At 35.8% G+C, this 21,374-nt stretch overlaps 1 protein-coding gene across 19 annotated transcripts in view; it reads left to right on the forward strand.

Moving 5' to 3' along the window:
- LOC105467670 (EMAP like 5) overlaps positions 1 to 21,374 on the forward strand; it is a 220,783-nt gene that overhangs the window by 65,358 nt on the left and 134,051 nt on the right. For all 19 annotated transcript variants that reach the window (XR_011625648.1, XR_011625649.1, XR_011625650.1 and 16 more), the window contains 6 exons: positions 2,671 to 2,830; positions 11,100 to 11,198; positions 13,295 to 13,363; positions 16,838 to 17,023; positions 18,424 to 18,559; positions 20,874 to 21,075. Coding sequence is in view for 16 of the 19 variants with exons in the window: in XM_071099741.1 (XP_070955842.1) it covers positions 2,671 to 2,830; positions 11,100 to 11,198; positions 13,295 to 13,363; positions 16,838 to 17,023; positions 18,424 to 18,559; positions 20,874 to 21,075 (852 nt within the window). In the remaining 3 variants the exon portion in view is untranslated. The remainder of the gene's footprint in view (positions 1 to 2,670; positions 2,831 to 11,099; positions 11,199 to 13,294; positions 13,364 to 16,837; positions 17,024 to 18,423; positions 18,560 to 20,873; positions 21,076 to 21,374) is intronic.

Here is a 21,374-nt window from a genome sequence, read left to right on the forward strand (position 1 = left end):
CAACTTTGTTCTTGTTTTTCAGGATAGTTTTGGTTATTCTGAGTCTTTCTGAATTTTAGGATCAGCTTGTCAGTTTCTTCAAGAAAGACAACTAGTATTTTGACAAGGATTGTGTTGACTCTGTAGATCAATTTGAGAAGTATTGCCATCTTACAAATATTACATTCCTCTAAGCCCAGAAATGAGATGTCTTTCCATTTATTTAGATCTTTTAAAATGTCCTTCAGTGGGTTTTTGTAGTTTTCAGTGTACAAATCTTGTACTTTGTTTAATTTATTCCTAAATGTTTTATTCCTCTTGATGCTACTGTAAGTGGGATTATTTTCTTTAATTTTTTTATTGTTCTTTGCTAGTGTATAGAAATACAATAGATTTTTTATGTTGATCATATATCCTGCAACCTTGCTGAATTCATATTAGCTCTTCATTTTTTGGTTGTTTCTTTGTGGATTCCTTAGGATTTTCTGTATATATGATCATGTCATTTGCCAGTAGAGATCTTTACTTTTACTTTTTGTTCCTTTTCCTGGCCTATTTTTCTTGGCTAGAATATCTAATACCAAGTTAAATGAGTGGCAAGAACTGATATCGTTGTTTTTTCCCTTTACTTAGTGGGATAGCTTTCAAGGTTTCATCACTAAATATGTTATTAGCTTTGGGTTTATGTAGATGTCCTTTGTCAGTTTGAGGAAGTTTCCTTCAGTTTCTAGTTATGTGTTTTTATGAAGGGATTGGGTTTTGTCAAATAATTTTTCTGTGTCTATTGAGATAAACATATGTGGGAATTTTTTTGGCCTTTATTCTGTTAATATGCCATATTTGTTGATTTCATATGTTGAACCAACCTGGTATTCCGACTTATCTTCTCTCCCATTGATTACCCCTTTAGTATTCCCTGACTTGTTGAATACCACCCCAAACCATTCAAATACCCAAGCCAGAAACCCAAGAGTCATCTTAGCCCCCTCTCTTCCCCTTGTCCCCTGCATCCAGTCTGTTAATTTTGTCTTTATTTACTTTAGAGACGGAATCTGGCCCAGAAGCCCAGGCTGGAATGCAGTGGTGCAGTCATAGCTCATTGCAGCCTTGAACTTCTGGGTTCAAGCGATCTTCTCACCTCAGCCTCCCAAGTAGCTGGGAATAGAGGTGTGTGCTGCTATGTCTGGCTCATTAAAAAAATTTTTTTTTGTAGAGACAATGGCTTAATGTGTTTCCCAGGGTGATCTTGAACTCCTGGCCTCAAGTGATCCTCCAGCCTGGGCCTCTCAAAGCACTGGTATTATAGGCATGAGCCATTACACCCAGCCTTGATTTGTTTTAATATCCTCCTAATTTTCCCCTTTTAGTTGATTCTCCACCCTGATGCCATGAGTGATTTTCTTTTTCATCTCAAGGGCAAATGTGATATTCTAAATTGACATATAGAAAAAAATTATCAAATAGAATTTATATTTTCCCCGCCTTCTGCTGATGTACATAAGCTATTACCAACTGCTAGGTCTTTGTCTTGTTTCTAGAGACTCATAGATTATTTTCTGCGAATTATGGGTGACTTTTCTGTTTCTTAAATGGAATTTATAATTTAAGAATTAGTGTTGGGCCGGGCGCGGTGGCTCAAGTCTGTAATCCCAGCACTTTGGGAGGCCGAGACGGGCGGATCACGAGGTCAGGAGATCGAGACCATCCTGGCTAACACGGTGAAACCCCGTCTCTACTAAAAAATACAAAAAACTAGCCGGGCGAGGTGGCGGGCGCCTGTAGTCTCAGCTACTCGGGAGGCTGAGGCAGGAGAATGGCGTAAACCCGGGAGGCGGAGCTTGCAGTGAGCTGAGATCCGGCCACTGCACTCCAGCCTGGGTGGCAGAGCGAGACTCCGTCTCAAAAAAAAAAAAAAAAAAAAAAAAAAGAATTAGTGTTATAGTAGCAGGGCTACTAAATGCTGTATTTAGACATTAAGATTTGGTCTAACTTTATCCAATGAAAGGAATAGTAAAATGGGAAAGAAGGCTTGAAAACAGGTCAATACTAAATGAGGAAAAGGCTACCAATTTGTTGCTGTGATCCAGTCACTGTCTTGTGAGAGTTCTTTTCTTGAGAAGTTTACACATAGTATATTGCAGGGATCATGAAAGGTATAATTAGCTTATCATTAACTGTTTATCACATATTCTATGAAGTAGTAACTGTTAGCATGGATTTTTATAGAAGCTATTTATTTTAAATCCAAATTACTGGCTGGGCATGGTGGCTCACACCTATAATCCCAGCACTTTGGGAGGCTGAGGCAGGCAGATCACTTGAGGTCAGGAGTTCAAGACTAGCCTGGCCAATGTGGCAAAACCCCATCTCTACCAAAAATACAAAATTAGCCGGGCATGGTGGCGGGTGCCTGTAATCCCAGCTACTCAGGAGGCTGAGATGAGAATTGCTTGAACTTGGCGGGATGGAGGTTGCAGTGAGCTGAGATCACACCACTGCACTCCAGCCTAGCTGACAGAACAAGACACTGTCTCAACAAAAATAATAATAATAAAAAAATCCAAATTGTCTAAAATGGATAAAGTCTAATGTTCACACTGGTATATATGTTTTTCATCTACCAAATACTATAAAATCTGTATAAGCAGTTTTTAATAATACTACTTATTTCTTTATTTCCTTATTTTACAGCCTTGCATTGCACCCTGAACGAGTGTTGGTAGCAACAGGACAAGTTGGGAAAGAGCCTTATATTTGTATTTGGGATTCATACACTGTGCAGACCATATCAGTTTTAAAGGATGTTCATACACATGGTATAGCTTGCTTGGCATTTGACTTAGATGGACAGGTATGTGACAGTTTTTCATTTTTTTTCTAAATTGTATGTTCAAGTGTGTTATAGAAAATGATTATACATCTATAAATATTAATTTGGACACTTGATGAAAAGTATTTGTTCAAAGGTGGAGGTGGGTAGGTGGGGTGGGTAGTTGATATATAACAATGTGGTTTTTATTTCATCATGTCAAGAACTTTCTCAACTGAATTAATTACTACCTTGAAAGCCAAAGTAATTTTGAGTCAGTGGAATATTACCTGGTTATTATAGAGATTTTTCTATATAACTCTTTCCAGTTAGGGTATTTTGATAGGACAGATGGATGATATCTTAGGATAATTAAGTTTCTTAGAAAGCTATATATATTTAAATTTTATTTTTTTATTTTTAGAGACGGGGTCACACTCTGCTGCCCAGGCTGGAGTGCAGTGACATGATCATAGCTCACTGCAGCCTCATACTCTTGGGCTCAAGCAATCTTCTTGCCTCACCCTCCTGAGCAGCTAGGACTACAGGCACATACCAACATGCCTGGCTAATTTTTTTTTTGGTAGAGATAGGATCTCATTGTGCTGCCCAGGCTGGTCTCAAACTTCTGGCCTCAAGCTATCCTCCAGTGTTGTTGACCTCCCAAAGTGCTGGAATTACATGCTTGAGGCACTGCACCCAGCCTATATTTCAATTTTCAGTTACCTTAAAGGTTGTCTATTAAAATTATGTTTTTGTTGAATATAATGGAACAATTCCTATGAGTTATTTTTTATACAAAATCAAAGTTCACAACAAAGGATATAATTATCACTCAACTGACTAATCAGTTTCTAAATTATCATCTACTTCTAGTCAATGATTTAAAAAAGTTAAGCAAACCAAGGGCTTTTTTGTGGTACTTTTATGGAAGTCGTTATACCTAAAAATAGTTTCAAAGTTATCAGTAAAAAGTTGGATCTTGCAGGTTGTTCATTTATAATCTTTAAAAGTTTTATGTTATAATTAGACTTTAAAATCATTTTAAATTTTAGAACAATTTTAGTTACCTGCTTTTTAATTCATTAATTTTATAGATCTCAATTTTATAGAAACAAATTACAGTGTGTTCTATCCCCTTGAACATGATAACCAGTAGATGTTTTTCTATATTACTCTGAGGAATAGCTTCTTTGAGTAGCATAGGTTAATATGATTTTCTGGTAATGAGATGAGAGAGTTCCCTTGACCCCTTCATAGGACTTGTAATGGGTGTGGCTCATTTACTTGGCTGCGCAGCTCAAACCCCTTGCAGGAGTGGGGCACGCAGGTGAGAGGTTGCAGGAGAGCCGGGGCGAGTGCCTTTGGGTGCTGGCTTGCCTGTGGCAGCATCTAGGGGTTACCCACAACCTCTGGAGCCCCAGAGAGTGTGTGTTACAAACAATACTCTTTAACACTGGTAGCTTAAGTGTTAAACAGCTCAGTGAAGAGTCAGTGTGACAGCCTTTTTGGGTTCCTGCACCCAGTGCATCCTGAATTCTTGTCCAGCGTCCAGGAAGAACCAAGTCACAAGAACAGATTAAAGGGTGGTGTATATGGAGGATTTTATTGAGCAATGGAAGTGGCTCTCAGCAGGATGGGGAGCTGGAAAGGGGATGGAGTGGGAAGATAATCTTCTCCTGACCATCCCCGGCCAAACTCCTCTTGATGTGCAGACACTTCACTTCTCTCCTTCTCTGCAGTGCTGTTTTGCCCCTCTGCCAGTGGAGTTTGGGGTTTTTATGGGTACAGGGTTGGGGTTGTGGTGGGCCAGAGTGATTTTGGCAAAGGCAACATTTGGGCAAGAAAACAGGAATGCATGTTCTTATTTAGGGCCAGGGGTCCAGGCTTGAGGGTGGAACCCTTGCCAGGGACCCCACCCTCTTCTGCCCAGTATTTCCCTGCCTCCTGTTCATATTAGTAAGATATGACTTTCTGGTAATGGATCTATAAAGACTTAATTGTAATCTCTTATTTGGAAAAAAAAAAATGTGCTTCTAGGTTTATATCACCATATAGCAGTGTTTGGCAATTGCACAAACTTAATTCATGTCCCATTTTTGCTATAATTTTTCAAGTCTTAATATACTGTTGGAATTTCATTTTCTTTTTTAGAGGAAATAATAATACTTATCTATTTCATAGGAACATAAAATGTTATAAAACAAACCTACAAAGTTATTTTTAAAAATCACTTAAGGTGTTATGAAATTCAAGCCATTTTAATTATAAGTGTCTATAACATTAAATATAGATATTTTCTTCTTAGCTTTAAATTTACCCTTTCTAAATGTAATATATTGCATTGCTGAGGAGTTTCTTTTATATATCCAAGGAGAAATCGTGCCCATAGCTTTTACTAGTTGAAAGTGTTTAATTTCACTTATTTTGAGCAACTTATAAGAAAAGTCTTGGGTACGTGTATTTCATTATCACAGATCTTCATGAGAACATATTACTTAAAATTTTAAGTTCATGAAAACATAATAGCTAAAGGTGTTGAGCATATACTAAGTGCCAGGCATTATGCTAAGCCTGCATTATCTCATTTAATCCTTCCAACAACCCTATGGAATAGATGCTATTATTATCTCTTTCTTATTTAAAAATTTAGTGTGCTAGAATTTTTTATGGATACTTCCAATTCACTTAATGGACACAAGTAAGATTTTGTCTGGGAATAGGATCAGGGAGGAATTTGGGAAGATGGATAGAGTCTTCTTTATCTGGTTTTCTTTCTCCCTGACTATTACTTCTTATCTTTAAAGGAGTCTTTCCTTGTCTGCTTCTTAAATATCAGTGTTCTTCAGGAGTCCGTAGCCTTTTCTTTTTACTTTACTTATATTCTCTGGGTGAGTATATAGGCCCATGACTTTAACTTCCATATCAGCTAACAGTGGCTCTAGCTTCTCAACTCTAAATATCACTCCTGAATGTTCTGTAGATATTCCATTTTATACATTTAAAACTGAATTCTCTCTTTATTCGAACTCTATCAAAAAAAAAAAAAAACCAAAAAAAAAAAAAAAACCCAAAAACCTCTTCCTCTTGGCTTCTGCCCTACCTCTCCAGCCTTGTCCCTTGCTGCTTTCCAGTTGGCACTCCTTCCCTCCCCTGGATTGGATTACTGGCACTCTCTTGAAAGCACCATAATCTCTTTAATCTTGAGGTCCTTTGTTCTGAAATGTACTTTCTATTACTTTTCTACAGACTGTCTCTGACTCTCTTTTCCAAGATATGGATTAAGCATTACTTTTGCTTGAAAACTTTCTTTATTCTCTTTCTCATCTACCAAGTTGGGGTTAAAATAAAAGAAATGATAAAGTAAAAAATGTTAGAAAGCTTGAAGAGGAGGTAATATTTGCTTTGTCATTTCTACCTCGTCCTGTCTGTTGTTGCATAACCTATGCATAGGGATATTGGTTTGAGCCATGATATGTTTATCAAGGCTACAGAGAAAGTGCTCTCAAGTCTAGTTTGTTATTGTCTGTACAGAACTAGATGTATTGACACTGTGTTTGGATACATGGAATTTTAAAGTTTTTGGCCAATTGTGGTTTGCTGTGTGTATTTGATGAGTTATGCCAGACAGAGGAAACATCAGTAGAAAGAACAGCAGTGCCCCTCCGGCTATTCCTCACTTGATGTACTTGTCTTGTGAAATTTTAACCTCTACACAGTATTCTGATAGCAAGAGGTAGACATCTTTGTTCTAGCTAGATTTTTTGCTGATGCCCTTTGGTTCCCAAATAGTAAATACTCTCAGGAGGTACAAATCATCTCCTCTTGTTCTCTGGGCTTTCTGCTAGCTTGATTTGATGGAGAGTCATAACCAACTGTATTCTGTGTCTTTTTATATAAATTATTCATCCTACCAATTTTGAAGTTTAAATAGTAGAAACTTTCTTTTCAGAAACTGTAACTGGATATTAGATGACCTTCCTCATTTGGACAGTTAGAGGGTGTAGGTTCTTAAAGCTAATTAAGGTTATGGTAAACTAATAGTAATAATAATAATATTACACAAACATTTATATAACATTAGCCATATACCAGGCACTGTAACTCCTTTAAGCAGTATATATGTTAATATTCATAGTAACCCCTGTGAGGTATTTTTATTTGTCCCCATTTAACTATGGTTATAGTAAACTAATAGCAATAATAATAATGATATGAAGCAAACATTTACATAACATTAACCATATATGAGGCCCTCTAATTCCTTTAAATAGTGTATATGTTAATTCTCATAGTGACCCCTGTGAAGTACTTTTATATCCCCATTTAATAGGTGAGGAAAGTAAGGTACAGGGAGGCTAAATAATTGTCCAAAGTCACCCCTGCTAGTAAGAGATGATGTTCAAACCTAGGCAATCTGCTACTAGAATCTGTGCTCCAAACCACCGTTTGATAAACTTTCTATAATAAGTGAAATAGTAAATATTTTAAGCTTTGTGGGCCATTTGGTCTTTGCTATAACTACTCAGCTCTGCCCTATAGTGTGAAAGCAGTTATAGACAATGAATGAAAGAATGAGTGTGGCTATATTCCAGTAAAACTTTATTTACAAAAACAGGTACAGACAAGATTTGGCTTGAGAGATGTACTTTGCTGACCCCTGCTCTAAACCAGTACTTTTCACACAATGTGTTGTGGGTTTTTCCTCACATTTTTCTTGTTATTTCTTCTTTGACCTTTCAGTTCTTAGAAGTATGTTGTTAATTTCCAAATATTTGGGAGATTTTCTGGATAACATTCTGTTACTCTAATTCTGTTTTTGTCAGAGAACATACTCTGTATTTTAATTTTTAAAAATTTATTGACACTTTGTAATCCAAATTTTTGTGATCTTCATGATGTTTCATGTATATTTGGAAAGAATATGAAAAAGTATATTCTGCTGTTTCCTTTCTTCTGTTTATGGTGCTATTGTCATTTATTTTATTAATACTTCTACATATTTTGAAAACCACATAATAACTGTTATTTTGCCTTAGATAGTTGTTAAAATTTTTTTAAGAGAAAAATCTTATGTATTTACTACTTGGACACTCTCATATGTGTAAATCGTTTCTATTTGGTATCATTTTACTTCATTATCATATCTTGTAGTGCAGGTTTACTGATGATTCATTTTCTCAGCTTTTGTTTGCTTGGAAAAGACTTTGTTTTGATTCCATTTTCAAAGGATATTTTTGCTTAGTATACAATTCTATGCTGATTTTTTTTCTGCCTCAGCACTTTAAACTGTTTGTCCATTGTCTTCTAACTTGCATCACTTTGGATGAGCAGTCCAGGATAATTTTTAAATCTTTGTTCATCCATACAGCAGTTGTCCTTTTTTGTCTGGCTGCTGTTTAGAATTTGCCCTTTAGTGATGGCTTCAGCAATTTGTTTGCCATGTGTCTTGTGTATTTTTTCTGTGTGAATGATTATCCTGCTTGGGATTTGTTGAACATCTTATATTTGTGGATTTATGGTTTCATCAGATTTAGGAAACTTTCTACTATTATTTCTTCAGTTTTTTTGTTTTCTTTTCCTCTGTCGTTTCTCTCCTTCTGGAGCCATAATTGCCTGTATGTTAGACCACTTGATATTTTCCTGCAGGTCATTGAAGCTCTGTCAATTCTTTTTTTCTTTTTCTTTCTGTACTTTATTTTGGATGGGTTCTGTTGCTATGTCTTCAAGTTTATTTATCTTTTCATCATTGTCTAAGCTGCTGTTAATCCTTTGGAGTAAATTTTCATTTTAGATAACGTAACAGTTTTCTATGTTGTTCTTTTATATCTTTTCTTTTTTTATTCTTGGTATGTTTAAGATAATTCTTGAGTGTCTTGAAAATGTTAATTTTAACAGCAAATGTCTCCTAACCTTAATTATCTCTGGGTTTGCTGAGCCTATTTCTATTGATTTTCCCCAGGTTATGAGTCACATTTTTCTGTTTCTTCACATATCAGTAATTTTATTATATCCTTTTAAAGTATATGGACACTGTTCTGGCAAATAGTCAAGTTCCTCATGAATCAGTTTCATCTTTGTGAAAAGCTTGCTTTCAAACTTTTATGAGGCAGCACTAGAATAGCTTTTGCTCTAGAATTACTGGTATAACTTCACTATTAAGGTATGACACTCCCCTCCTGACCTCAGGATTCCTGATGACTGCCCAGCGAGTTCAAAGAGATATCTTCATTCTGGTTATTGAGAATTTGAGTGATTCTGGACCGTTTGTGATCTCCGAGAATTTTTTGCTTTTAGCTCTCTAGTAATTGTTCTTTTTCTAGAATTTCTTCTTTGCATGACCTCATAGAGTTCATCCTATGCATGCAGAGATTAATATTCTCAAATCTTACTATAGATAGTTTTACTGGAGCTGTTTTCCTGCTCTGCAAATTCTAGCCATCTTGTCCTCTCTGAACTCTAGGCTGTTTGTCCAAATTAGTAAGTCTACTGGGCTCTATTTGGATTCCACTTTTCTGTGCCATAGTCTGGAAATTGCCTCCTAGATGGAAGCTGGGGTGATTATAGGACTTCACTTATTTGTTTTTCCCTCTTTCAGGGTTCACAGTGCTTTACTTCCTGTTGCAAATGTCTCAAAACATTTGTTTCATGTATTCTGTACAGTTTCTAGCTGTTTATGGCAGGGGCGGGTGAGGGAGGGTAAGTTCAGACTTTGATACGCCTTCATGGCTAGAAGTCCATCTTTTATGTTTTTAAACCTCTCTCATACTTTCCAATCTCACTATCCACTTCTCTTTTGAACTTTGTCTTTTCATCTCCTGCTAATCTTGTATTTAACTCTTCCATTGAATTTTTAATTTACTTTATTTTTTGTTTCCGGAAGTTCCGTGTGCTTCTTCAAGTCTCCTTGGATACTTTTTATAGTCTCATATTTTTTGCTCATATACAGATATTTTGAATCCTTAATTTTATTTACTCACATTAAGCTTATTTTATGTTATTTATCTAATAATTCCATATCTGATGTTTTTTGCAAGGTCGACTTTGCTGTTTGTTGTGACTTGCCCATTCTCACTCATGGATTCTTATTTTGTTGTGTCTGTGTAGTGTGGTTGGGGTGGTTTGTTTATTTTTTTAGCTGCTGCTGCTTCTTATTTTTTGAGACAGAGTCTCGCTCTGTCTCCCAGGCTATAGTGCAGTAGAGCGACCTCAGTTCACTGCAACTTCCACCTCCTGGGTTGAAGTGATTCCTCTGCCTCAGCCTCCTGAGTAGATGGTATTATAGGCGTGTGTCACCACGCCTGGCTAATTTTTGTAATTTTAGTAGAGACAGAGTTTCAACTTGTTGCCCAGGCTGGTCTCAATCTCCTGGCCTCAAGCAGTCCACCTGCCTCGGCCTTCCAAAGTGCTGGGATTACAGTGTGAGCCACTGTACCTGGCCTTTTTTTTTTTTTTTTTTTTTTTGTAGCTTATTTTTATTGAATTGCTACCTGTAGGAATTCTTTGAGGGGTGGATCGAAGTTGCGGTACTTCATTTAGGATTTATATTTGCTTGGGCCACGTTGTTGAAGTTGCTTGAAGACACAACCAACCCTGAAGACTAGTTTGAATTAAATTTCCTAGTTGAAGGATTCATGTTTAATGTGAATTTAGGCCAGCAACCATGAGAAGGCTGCTTGTGGTTACAAATGTTCAGGGAGGTGTTTCTCCCTCTTCATGAGTTGCCTCCCCTTCTTTAGGAAGGGGTTATTTGTTGTTTCTGAGAGGTTTACTGGGTTAATCAGAGGCGATCTGCAATTCAAATCCCCACCTTAGGTAGGCCCTCGACTTTGTCTCCTATTCTTCCTCAGGCCACAGCACAGAAATCAGGGGTACGAGAATTCACCCGATGCCTTTAGAGTCCAGTAGGTGTAGGTATTTTCTCACCCTCCAGGTTTCCCACTGGAAATCACTTTGGTTTTGTTCTTAGATTTCTTAATTCTTCGACAGCTCAGCAGTCCATTTAAAAAGATGATTTTACATTTTATCTAGTATTTTTAGTTTTTGGTAGGAGGTATATTTAGGATATTTTGTCAATCCTACTGTTAGAAATGGAAGTCTCTGTTCTGTTTCATAATGTGAAGATCTATCTATACATAAGTGGAAACACTAACAGGGTGAAATACATTCAGCCTTTATGAGGTAAATATAGATGTGTATGTTTTGTGCTTATAAAAACCCATGAGTATAATTTATTTGCTATTTATAATTTGGTTTCTCTTTGATTTGTTTGCCTTTTTATTCCTTCCTGGACTTTGTGGACATAATTCAGCGCTTGGTTTCAGTTGGACTGGATTCAAAGAATGCAGTTTGTGTTTGGGACTGGAAAAGGGGAAAAATGTTGTCTATGGCTCCTGGTCATACAGATAGAGTAAGTATTCTCTTTTGAGATTTCTAACGAGTACTGGAAGGGAAATACCAGAGGAGACTTCAGGGGATTTTATTCTTCTGGATTTTGTTATTGCCAGATTGGTCGTATGTAATTAAAATTTTGCAACTGGTAAATAATTGTACAGATGGAAAAACTCTTAAAGTCTTAGAGTACATGTGTATTGTAGGACTTGGAAACATCATTTGATATGTATAGTATTGGCATAACAATTTTTTTCTTGTTTTTATTATACTTTAAGTTCTGGAGTACATGTGCAGAATGTGCAGGTTTGTTACATAGGTATACACGTGCCATGGAGGTTTGCTGTACTCATTAACCCATCATCTACATTAGGCATGAGACTTTTAACCCGGTGTTTGCTTCAGTAAAAACAATGTATTTCTTTCCATTTTTTAAAACAGTTTTATTGAAATATAGTTGATATACATAGGGATTCACATATTTAATGTGTGAAGTTTGATGGGTTTGACATATGGAGACACCCATTATTCAAATCTCAATTTAAAAATTGAATGGTTTGAGCCTAGGGTCTGTTTAGTTTGGTTTACCACCAATTTGTTAAATATGTATTATAGTTAAGGTGAAAAATGATGTTGCTTGTATGGTTTTAAAATTGCTTATTACTATTACATTTTTTAGAGACCTAACATTTTTAACTGACAACTTGTTAGAATATATATTCCTCATTCCAAGTTGTATATAAACAATACATCATAGCCAGCTTTTAATGAAATGTTATACTATTTTTATGGATGTAGATCAAAAAAGTTATAAACTTCTAAAAGTATCTAATTTGTGTGTATGTATGTGTAGTAAAATCCTAACCTGAACCAGCACAGAGGTATGGCCAATGATTCTGTTTGGTGGGAATTTATGACTCTAAAAGTTGGGTAGAAAATTTTGTGTATATTCGCATTTTGGAGAATACATTTGATTTTTAGTAGCTGCTCAGAGAGGCCTGTTACACACACACACATACACACACACACAAACACACAATTTAATCCATTATTAAAATGTTGGATATATTTTATTAGACAGCTGGCATGTTCTTACCTGTTTAGATCAAAGCATTTTGCACATGACTATTGGGAATTTAATAAATAGACCCATTATTATAAAATATGACATTGTCAGTGGAGTTTTTGAAAGTATTATTGTGGTTGAATATTTCAAAGTTGCATTGATATGTTTTTCATTTAATCTGTATTACGGTGAGTTGTTAAATATTAACTTAAATATGTATTATTTCTTCATTATCACTAAAGAGCATAACTTTTGTAAATTTTTAGAGTATACCAAAATGTAAAGTGTACATTTTAGTATACCAAAAATGTAAACCTTTTAGAGGTAGGTTGATAAGGTGTCAAAGAAACATGAAGACTACCAGAAAGCAGAATAAATGAATTATTTTTTAAATGTTAGTTTTTCTTTCATCATTTGTTTAATTATGTTTCTAATTCGTATTTTATTTCACCTGGGTTTTTGCTTGTTTGCTTTTGTAACAAAATGTTTTGCATGTGTTTAGAATTTATGAAATTTTAGAAAATAATGAAGCCTGGAGACTCCCCAAAATTTAAGTATAAGTTAACTTGGACCTTGAAACACTGAAAAAAATTACTGTAAAATCGGTGTTTGGATTCTTTATGTAAATAGTTCTGAGTGATAGAAAGCTATAAAGATGTTTCTTTCTTCTAGGCTGTATGAGTGTCATGTTCCATTCTGAATCTCTCCTCTGTAGAAATTATGCAAGCACCTCCCTTCATGCCCTAATTCTGTTGAACCATTCTTGTTATTTATGCACCAATCTTTTTAAAAAATTAAACATAAATGGAGGTGTTCAGTTTTACTCCAGTAGTGTTTGAAGTTCATAGAAACTAAGAAATACTTTTTATTTCTTATCAGTTTCAAATTTGCTTTATTTCTCATAAGATTTTAAAGTGTGGGATTCTGATTATTATTTATTGAGTAATTTTATTTTATGATTAGGAGTTTGGGCCATTTGGTCTTTTGGACAGGATTTTTAAATGATTCTGGAAATAAGTATTTTAATCATGAATCTGATTTGTTTACAGATATTTGATATTTCTTGGGATTTGTACCAGCCAAATAAACTTGTCAGCTGTGGTGTAAAACATATCAAGGTACTAGAAGGGTCTTGTTTTATAATAGTCACGTTTAGTTCTCTGCTGCTAAGTATATATCTCACTGTTAACAATTTAGACTACTTTCAGAATTTTGATAATACTTACTTTTAAAATGGCAATGTTTTTATTGTTCTTATGTTCAATCAAACAAATATGTATATTATTTGCTTTGAATTATTGTAAGCGATATAGGTATGAATAGGAAATTAATAAGCCACATTCCATAAAGAAATTTGTTATCCAGTGAGGCAGGATTTACTGTGTCCATCCTGTTTCTTCATGTTTCACTTACAAAGTAAAATGTTGAGAATAGGAAACAAATGAAGAGTTTTTCATTTACATAGATAGAATGGTGTGGGAGAAGCAACATGAGTAGACCTGGCTTTGCCATTTATTAGCTGTTTAACCTAGTATGAGTTATTTAACCTCTTCGAGCTTTTTTTTTTCTTCACATTTTAAAACTGTGACTGCTGTTACCATCCTCAAAGAATTGAAGATTAAATAAGGCGGCAGTATATATTCAAGTGCTTGTCATAGTGCCTAACACATGGTCTGCATTCTGAAAGTGTTGCTTTTCCTTTTTCTATGTTCGCTCCCTGATTTGACCTCAGCCTTTACATTTTTTTTTTATTTGACAAATAATAGTACACATTCATGGGTACACAGTGATGTTTTGATACATAAAAATGTATGGTGATCAGATTAGGGTAATTAGCTATCATCCCAAACATTTGCTATTTCTTTGTTTTAGGACCATTCAATATCCTCCTTCTAGCTATTTGAAACTGTCTATTCGTATTACCTATAGTCATTCTACAGTGGTATAGAGTAGTAGAACTTATTCCTCCTATCTAGTTATAATTTTGTATCCTTTAACAAATCTCTCCTTGTCCCTCTCTTAGCCTTGATAGCCACTATTTACTTTGCTTATGAAAGCTCTGGGTTTTGTTTTATAATTACAGCTCAGATTTTGAAGCCTGTAAAGTCAGTGGTGATATTCTTTATTATGTTTATACTTACTTTTAAATCGTTGGAACAAATTGGAAATAACTTGCTTTACTTCCACTGTCTGTTGTAACAGTTCCTGATAACAGTTAATTCCTAGTGAATTAAGGTTCTGTGTTCACATTCTTTATTTCAATATGCTTAACTCCATCCACATTTTCTCCAGTGCATCTTTCACTGCTGCTGCAATTCTGGATTTGTTATTCTGGTATTGATTTGATTGATGGACAGTAGTAAATATTTATTTTTGACAAATATTTAATACCAAAAAGGCTGTATGCTGGGCTTTAAGGCACATGATATAAGCACTGTGAAAGTAGAGATTTTTGTCTTGTTCATCTTTGATGGACAGTATGTTTGATATGATACTTGATATATATTAAGTGCTTAATAAGTGATTGGCAAATTAATTATGAATAAAGAGATCTTACTATTTTATATTATAAGTAAAGCTAAAGGCTCCATTTTCAGGTTTTTATAAAAAGCTCATTTTCTCAAACTAAATAAACTATATACTGAGTTACATTTCTTTTCCTTTGCTAGAAGAAATGAATAGTAACATAGTTCTCTTTGCAGGCAATACGTGTGAGGAAATTAATTCCCAGAGATGATCTAGAACTTCACTGTCCAACCATACGTAGCTATTTAAACATAAATTAGTTAAATGAAATTTAAAATTCATTTCCTCAGTCACCCTGGCAGTACATTTCATATGCTTATGTATCTAGTGGTTACTGTATTGGAAAGCGTGTGTGTGTGTGTGTGTGTGTGCGTGCGTGTGTGTGTAAGATTTTCATCATCACTGAAAGTTCTATTGGACAATATTGATTTGGAGTCTAGAACAATGGTTCTTAACCCTTGCTGAGCCTCAAAATCATTTGGATACCTGGGCTTCATGCTTCAGAGATTCTGTCCCAGTTCGTCTCAAGTGGGAGTCCAGGCATCCCATTTTATAATTTCCCTAGGTGATTCTAATGTGAAGCTAACACTGGGAATCACTGATCTAGAAGAAAATAATGGATTCAAATTAGGACATGCTGAAAGAAAGAGAACAAGCCACTTATATACACAGAAATTGTGGAGATTTTAAGTTTAAAAAGTATAAAGTTTCATTAATTAAAGTACTTATTAGATCTTTGAATAGATAATCATAATTTTTAGTTATTTGAGGCTTCAAATTTTAAAATAAGAATGTATGATAATAAATTATGTTATTTTAAATGTTAATTACTTATTACAAAGTTGAATTTATTCTTTGGGCCTAATTTCTTCATGCAGAACTATTTAATGTATATATCTCTGTCCTGTCCCATTTTTTTGGTTTATTTTTTAGAGATGGGATCCTACCATGTGGCCCATGCTGGAGTGCAGTAGCTATTCACAGGCGTGATTTGTAGCTCACTGTAGCCTCAAACTCCTGGCCTCAAATAATCCTCCCACCGCAGCCTCCCAAGTTGCTGAGACTACAGGCATTTGCCACTGTGCCCGCTTCCCCCCAACTCCTTTTTCTTTAAATTTCTCTCCTTGAACTATAAAATTTACCTAAATCCACCTAATAGAACAAAACCCCTGGTAATGAAGATTCATGTTTAACTTCTTATTTTCTCCCAAGAATGAACAAATCATTACCCATGGACATCTATCTTATTTTTTTAAGCTTTACAAGCAAAGCAATTGGTCAGCTTTGAAAATATCAAATATTACAGCTACAATAAGCTGTAGCATACTCCTTTTTTCCTATCTTTAATGTTTCTATCAGAGAGAGAACATTAGATTTGGTCCTTTTTCTTCTTAGTCTATGATGACTTATCTTCATTTTCATTGCTAACCCGTTCCCAACTTTTTAACCTAAATTTTTTTGTTTTGTTTTGTTTTTTCTTGAGACAGTCTCACTCTGCACCCAGGCTGGAGCGCGGTTGTGCACTCTCAGCTCACTGTAACCACTCTGCCTCCTGAGTTCAAGTGATTCTCGTGCTTCAACCTCCCGAGTAGCTGGGATTACAGGCATGCGCCACCATACCTGGCTAATTTTTGTATTTTTAGTAGAGATGGGACTTAGTCATGTTGGCCAGGCTGGTCTTGAACTCCTGGCCTCAGGTGATCTGCCTACCTTGCCTCCCAAAGTGCTGGGATTACAGGCATGAGCCACTGAGCCTGGCTTAATCTAAGTTTTATACAGATTTCTTTTCAGAAACCTAAGGAAAGCATAGCATATTTTAAAAATAATCTGATTAAAACCCCTTATTCTTACAGATAAGCATTGAAACCAGTGACTATAGCTATGCTATAACACAGCTTTTGACAAACTAGGATGAGAATCTGAACGTTGAATGCTATTTTATCATAAGGCAATTTCTTAGTTAATTTGTAGCTCACTGCTGTAATAATAGCATCAAGGTATTGGGAATGTTTTACTTTATTTTGTAAGAATTCTCTGGTAATTTGATTATACTGTATACCTTTTAGTTCTGGAGTTTATGTGGAAATGCTCTGACCCCAAAACGAGGTGTCTTTGGTAAGACGGGTGACCTTCAGACAATACTGTGCCTAGCCTGTGCAAGGGATGAATTAACATATTCTGGTGCACTCAATGGGGATATATATGTCTGGAAAGGAATCAATCTTATACGAACAATACAAGGAGCCCATGCTGTAAGTATATTTAAGTATTTTAAATACTTTAATGTGTATTGCTTAACCTTGTCTCAGAATGACATATTACTTAACCTTGTCTTAGAATGACAGACTGCATAATATAGTATATTGTTTCTAGTCAGTTTGGTTGCTTGAAAAATGCTTTTCTAACTGAATTATATATTTGTTTTCAAGATTTCAATGAAGAAATCAGTTAGACTCATTGACATTTATTACATTAGTATAGTTAGTATCTTGTTAAAGCTATTGCTTTAGTATGGTGTCTTTCTGAAGAGTAGTGTTGAAAAAAAGCTTGTTAACTTCAATCTAAAAGTATTCTAGATTAACCACACCAGAATAAAGCTAGTGCTCTTGAGGCTAATTTACCAGAGGTAATTAAGTTTTTGTGTAAATAACTTACTAAACTGAAAAAGAAATCTGCTGTTTAAACTGTTTAGTTTTTTTTGGTTTGAGCTTTTTAGCAGTTGGGTCCCCGTTACAAAGTAAAGGGAGCTGGATAGCACAAAGCCACCACGTTGTTAACAGCAAGATCTTCATGTAGAAAAGTCCTCAGTGCATTACATTTCTATTAATTGGATTTTCCTACCCTTTGCTTTTTTACTTTTTAAATTTTTTGTTGTTGAATTGTTTTTATTTCCTTTATTCATTTGAATATTAGGGTTATTAATCTTTTGACAGTCATACGTGTTGCAAATATTTCTCCAATCTGTTTGTCTTTGCTTGTTGTATCTTTTCTCATATGAACAAATTTAAAACTCGTGGGTGATCTGGCATGCATAGAAATGTCTCTCACAGCCCAAAGTTACCTAAATGTTATTCTGACTTTTTCTAATATTTTTATTTTTTATATTTAGTTATAAATGGTTATATTTTATGTTCATCTGTAATTCATTTTTACATGTGATATAAGGTTTAAATTTATTTTCTTTTATGTTTTATCCATATAATTAAATACCACCTTGGTTATATATAGTCATGCTTTGATATTTTGTGGGGATTGGCTCCAGGACCACAGATACCAAAATCTGCATATACTCAAGTCTTGCCCTGGGAAACCTGCATATGTAAAGCCCTCCCTATCTATGGGTTTTGCATCCCATAAAGATTGTATTTTGATCTGGGTTTCATTGCTGATGTGGAACTGTGGATTCAGAGCTGACTGTATTTATTGAAAAAAATCCATATAAGTGAACCAGTGAAGTTCAAATCCACAAGGGGCAACTGTATTAAGTTCCTGTGGACTTACTTCTAGATTTTCTTTTGTGTTTTCTGATGTATTTGTTTATTCTTATATCCTACCAAAATATTGTTAGATTGGTTTAAAAGGGTTTCTACCTTCATATAGTAGATGTTCTTAAAAAACATTTTTTGTTAAATTATTTTATTTCCTCTTCTAGGCAGGAATTTTTAGCATGAATGCTTGTGAAGAAGGCTTTGCTACTGGTGGCAGAGATGGTTGTATTCGTCTTTGGGATTTAACTTTTAAACCAATTACTGTGATTGATCTCAGGGAAACAGACCAGGGATACAAAGGTAATAACAAAACAAATGTCTTATTACTAGGCAAACTCTAAACTTCCCAAAGATTATCTCTTTCTTTCAGTAAGTATCAATGTAAGTTTTGTAAATATAAATAAGACTCATATTTGCCTCTTTACCCTGTATGCATTTGATTGAAATTCTTCTATTAAGGAGAAATTTTGCCTGTAAAGAGTTTAGGTTCATTGTTAGGGGAAAGATGCTTTCATAAATCTAATGTCTATTATAATGGGACCTATAGAGAGATGTGAGAGGGACTCACTTAGTATCTTTGGATTTTGAAAGTATTTTACTATTAGAATGCTAACTATAACTATTTAACAAACAAACTATTCTAAATAAACAGTTGGGGTAAATGATGAGGGTTGGGGAACTTTTGTTCAGGATGATTTAAATGTGGATAGATGTATTTTTCCTTCATCCAAATTTGTCAGCAATTGGGGGACTTTTTTTCTCTTGGGGATTAAAAAAAATTGATGTAATAAAACAGAACCTTTTACTATAAAAACTACCCACAGGTTTGTGTTTAAACCATATTCCAGTCACCTACAAGTTGTGTGACTTTGGGCTGGTAATTTACCCTCACTGTAAATGAGAATAAGAATAAATATATTATTTAGGATATAGGATCAAATGAATTGATATTTCTAAAATGTTTATAAGGATAACACATAATAAGCATGTAAATATTAACTTATTCTATTTTCATTAGTTTTGCTAAACATTATTGTGCTTTAAAGCTTACAAAATAATTTGAGACTTTTTCTTATCTGATCCTCATAAGGACATTGTGAGGTACACGGTATCTTTATATTGGCCATGTAACACACATGAGAAAAATGAAAAACACAGTAGCTTTCCTAAGATTACGACAGACATTGAGGAGTATGCAGAAAAAGTAAAATTCTCTCTTTTTAATGATTTTATGAGTGTATTGAAGAAATGAAATATAGACAAGTAAAAAGTCAGATTATTAAAAGAAAAAGAATACAATTCTATAAAGGTAATTTACTGATTGAGTACTTATTGAACAATGCAGACTGAAGTGTTGTAAGACTGGCTGAGCAAGTAGACATGGCTAGGGTTGTCTACAAGGGAGAAGGAAGAAGAGTACATGTCTGAAGGCTGGGTAGGAACTAGGTACATAAAAAGACAGAAATATTTCATGTAGAAAACAACATGGACAGTTGAAGAAAATGTGAATATAGATCAAGGACTTACATATTTTCTTCTGTCTCACATCTAAGATATAAAAGGTACAAAATTAACTTCAATTTAGGAAGATTGGAATTATTGACACAGGGTATTTTGAGTGCCAGCTTGCCAGCTGGAGACCTTCATGGCTGGCAACGCCCCTGTCCAGGGCTGCACTGGGCTCCAGGCTCGCCAGGAGGTACCCTGCCCCCTTGGCCTGGCAGGTTGCACTTGGCTTGCACTCTGGCTGGATCCCACACTTGCTGCAGGATATGTGCTCAGCCCGTGGCTGGGCCGGGTGTGCTGTGACCTGCTTCTATCTTGGGCGTTGGCGTCTGGATGAAGGGAATGTGGTGGCACCTAAAAAACTTGGGGACTCCAGCGACCCTGAAGCCCCAAAGCGGGTGTTACAGCAAGTTAATAGCTCTTTCGGTCCTGCCCAATAAACGGGGCATGTGGTGCCCAGTGGCTCTCTCTCCTGTTGCTTCGTGAGTAGGAGGGGAATGCTATAGGTCTACAGCTCTGTCTGTACTCACTGTTGGGTGAGTTCCAAGTTCTTGTCCCACATCCAAGAAGAAAGAGGTTGTACTGACAGCTGGCAAGTGAACAAGGCAAAGAGTTTTACTGAGTGACAAAACAGCTCTCAGTGGAGAGGGTACCCGAGATGGGCTGAAGTCAGGTAGTCTCCCCCACCTGCAACCCCCCACCCAAAGGTGGGCAGTCCCCAAATATGGCTGAGTCTGGAGCTTTTATGGGCTCAGAATGAGCAATTGCATGCTGATGGGTTTGTGAGTATGCAAAAAAGGCTTTAAAAAGGCACCACTCAAAGATGGGCACAACACTATAAAAAACCAATTAGGGAAGGGTAAATATGTGTAAAGTAGGTGAAAGGTGGGGATCAATCAGAGGAAAGTGCACCAAATGGAAAGAGACATTCTCAGTTGGTCTGTGGATTTATCCAAGACCTGTAGCTTGGCTTTCAGGCTTTAAACTGTCTTAGGTTTGAAGGTTGGATTTCACCGGGACTTGCCCCTATCTGCATAGGGATTTGTCTGCCTTCTGCTGCTATCATTATTACAGCATTATATATTAAATACAATTTACTTTTTACTAGGTTTGTCTGTAAGGAGTGTGTGTTGGCGAGGTGACCACATTCTAGTTGGAACACAGGACAGTGAAATTTTTGAAATTGTGGTGCAAGAAAGAAATAAACCTTTTCTAATTATGCAAGGGCATTGTGAAGGTGAACTTTGGGCACTTGCTGTCCATCCTACTAAACCTTTGGCTGTGACTGGAAGTGATGATCGTTCAGTCAGGTAAGCAAATTATAAAGTAATTCCATAGGCTGGGATGTATCCTTAGATAAACATAAAGAAAACATGGCCGGTTGCAGTGGCTCATGCCTGTAATCCCAGCACTTTGGGAGGTCAAGGCAGGTAGATCACAAGGTCAAGAGATTGAGACCATCCTGGCCAACATGGTGAGACCCCATTTCTACTAAAAATACAAAAGTTAGCTGGGCATGGTGGCGGGCGCCTGTAATCCCAGCTACTCGGGAGGCTGAGGCAGGAGAATCGCTTGAACTCAGGAGGTGGAGGTTGCAGTGCACCGAGAT

The sequence above is a fragment of the Macaca nemestrina genome, chromosome 7 (assembly GCF_043159975.1).
Source record: "Macaca nemestrina isolate mMacNem1 chromosome 7, mMacNem.hap1, whole genome shotgun sequence".
Taxonomy (NCBI): Eukaryota; Metazoa; Chordata; class Mammalia; order Primates; family Cercopithecidae; genus Macaca; species Macaca nemestrina.